Below are 2,856 nucleotides of genomic sequence, written 5' to 3' on the forward strand. Positions count from 1 at the left end.
ACTGGAAGGTGGGTTTGGATTGGTAGTGGCAGTGCCGGAGAAATTGCAGCTTCCAGGGACTTGAGCTGCGTTTTGGAAATAGCTATTAACAGCCCAATCACAGTGGCTTTTGATGGTGTTAGGTTGATAACAAGGAGCCTTGTCATGGATTGGATTACAATCAGCTAAGGTTCCACATGCATAGTCTATTGCTGTTTGAAGCTCTTTCTCTCCTATTCCATCTTTGCAGAGACAGTAAATTGCACCTAGAGAAAGATATATATATATATTTAGCTTTAAAATGAAATTTTGAAAAGATCATTCCTTTACAGAAAGTTTGATTAAGAAAATAAGATTTAAATTAGAAATAGAGAAGAAGAAAGCTTTACTTGAAGATTTGGTGAAGGCCAAGAGAAGCAAGAGACCCAGAAACACGTTCATGATGATTAGTCCTAAGATCGCTGTTTAGGAGAACCACAAAAGAAACTTTGACCTTAGACCAAGAACTAAAGATGATGGCTTTAGAGAGAGAGAGAGAGATGTACAGAAGTTTAAGAGTATTGGAAAATGAAAGGTGGTTTAATAAAAGATTGGTAGAAACAAAAATAAAAGCATTGTATAAAACCTTGTAAGTTAAGTGTTTTGGTTCCAATATTCCAACGACGATTTCTTTTGTATTGACTTGTACACTGAAATAAAATAAACCTTTTTCAAAAGATAAATATATTATTATAAATTTATAATAGGTTGATTTTTATAACGTACAAAAAAAAAAAAAAGAGTTGAAGAATTGACATGTATCGACGAACATAATGCATTTACGTATGCAAGATATGCGTGCGGGATCCTCTCTGTTTGTTGTTGCCAGCGTAATGCATTTTTGGTAAATTATGTATTTAACGCATCTTTTAGTTTAACAATTTTTTGATATGAGTCACGTTTTATGTGCAAAATAAAACAGTTCTGAAATTTACATATTGATGAGTCAAAATATTCTGATGAAACGTTTCTAAATTCAATAATATAATCCTATTATTTTTGAAAGTGGGTATGTACTTCTCTTGTTGTGTGTGTGTGTGTACACGACCGAAACGGTAATAATTTTGGGTTTGAACACCAATTTTCGTTTGTTTAATGGTTTGAACTTTGAACTCAATTTCAGAATGGTTTTGACTAGTTAATGTATACGTAAAGCTTAATTTAACTAATGCATTATTTTTATGTATACCACCATTACACACTTATTCATCAACCCCAATCACCATATTCATCATATATGAGCTGACTTAGAGACTCAGAGCCATGTAATGTAATATGGTACGGTTTGAAACTTCTATATAGATCGTACAGTTTCACAATAAGTAAATGGGGATGTAGCTCAAATGGTAGAGCGCTCGCTTTGCATGCGAGAGGCACGGGGTTCGATCTCCCGCATCTCCAATTTTTTTTTACCTTCATTTAATTTATTTTAGTGAACACTAAATATTCTATTACCATACTGGTATTAGTACTACACATCGCTGAAAGTTGTATTTTAAAACTGATGTTCTATCAACTTTTTTCTCTGTAGAACAATTGGTTTTGAGACTGCAGTAGATGAATTATGAATATATACGAGAGATCCTTTGGAAACAATTACAATAAAGTGCGATAATGGATGAATGAAAGAAATGATATATAACTGCAAATTTGTTTGCAAAACAGAAGAAGAAAATATGTAAAGAATGTTGTAATATGATGATGATCAAATCTTATCTTCCCCATTAGTAGAAAATCTCAGTCTCCATTTTCATCTTCTTGATTTCTCCCCAGGATTTGCAATGTATCATCATTTGGATCTTCGATGCAAAGTGAGACTCTGATTACATAGAAAATCTCAGTGTTCTTGAAGTTTCCAAAACTCGGAAATTTGTAGAAAAGAAGAGGGAGAGAGAGAGAGAGAGAGAGAGATCACCTATTGAAAAAAATACTGTACTTAGTGTCGCCGTCGGATGGTGCAGAGAAAGCAAAAGTTTTGACATCTTGCCTTGTTTTGAGTTACTTTTTCAGGAAAGGTTTTTGACAAACGAGGAGCCGTTGGTCACTTCCGTCTTGAAGGTCGATGACCCGTGCTTCCCAACGTACACGAGCAGCAAGTGTACGTGCCATCTCTATCACTCCAAGCTTATCGCTTAGCACAACCCATCCCTACCAATTAGTCAGCAAAGGCTAAGTTTCTCTCAGCCAATGATTTCCTGATTAGGATCATACGAGAAATGTTTTTGAGTGTAGAAAAGAACCTCAGGACGGAGAATCCGGTCCATCTCCAAGAACAAGTCCATTAGGCTGCACCGTTCTGAGCTGAGATGTGTGAGAAGTTCATTGGCATGCAGCATGTCATATGTTCGCGGATAAGTAGGGAATGGTTCACACCTGAGCAGCATTAAAATGGCCAAGAAACAAATGTTATAAGCCAAAAGGAGGATATAAGCAATAAAAGACTTAGGGGATGTTGTTAATAAATGTGATTAACAACATGTCCTAAGTCTTTTATGGAATATGTAAATCTAAGAAAACAGACACTCACCAGTCATGTAGAACGCCGGCAAAACCTCGGTCAAGTATAATAGGAAGAGTATTACGTGCTTTGGCTGGGACAACATTCATCACCCAAACTGATTTCCCTTGTTTCAGTAAGGCGTGATTCAGATTCCCATAACGAGCATTCATGTCCATGGCATTGCGTATCATGTAAAAAGGTGGGACAGGATCTTCATCACCAGGTCTTTTGGGGTGGTCTGAGAATATCAAAGGTGTAAGCAAGGACCAATAGTTTTTAAGGGCTGATCTCCATACTTGTATATCCTCATCGAACTCTTCAGGTTTAATACCTGTTGA

At 36.2% G+C, this 2,856-nt stretch overlaps 2 protein-coding genes and 1 non-coding gene across 3 annotated transcripts in view; 1 reads left to right on the forward strand and 2 right to left on the reverse strand.

Moving 5' to 3' along the window:
* On the reverse strand, window positions 3-647 carry LOC109128927 (PLASMODESMATA CALLOSE-BINDING PROTEIN 3-like; the record flags this gene model as incomplete). The annotated part of the gene is given in 2 exon segments (XM_019236397.1): window positions 3-245; window positions 369-647. Coding segments are annotated over 2 exon segments (295 nt in total), but the record flags the coding sequence as incomplete, so codon positions are not given.
* Window positions 1,347-1,419, forward strand: TRNAA-UGC. The gene has a single exon. It is a non-coding gene; the product is annotated as a tRNA-Ala (tRNA).
* LOC104740043 (probable methyltransferase PMT4) overlaps window positions 2,017-2,856 on the reverse strand; it is a 4,534-nt gene continuing 3,694 nt past the window's right edge. Inside the window, exons 8-10 of the mRNA XM_019235444.1 lie at window positions 2,546-2,588; window positions 2,259-2,391; window positions 2,017-2,166 (exon numbers count right to left, since the gene is read on the reverse strand). Coding sequence (XP_019090989.1) covers window positions 2,017-2,166; window positions 2,259-2,391; window positions 2,546-2,588 — 326 coding nt within the window. The remainder of the gene's footprint in view (window positions 2,167-2,258; window positions 2,392-2,545; window positions 2,589-2,856) is intronic.

The sequence above is a fragment of the Camelina sativa genome, chromosome 14 (assembly GCF_000633955.1).
Source record: "Camelina sativa cultivar DH55 chromosome 14, Cs, whole genome shotgun sequence".
NCBI lineage: Eukaryota > Viridiplantae > Streptophyta > Magnoliopsida > Brassicales > Brassicaceae > Camelina > Camelina sativa.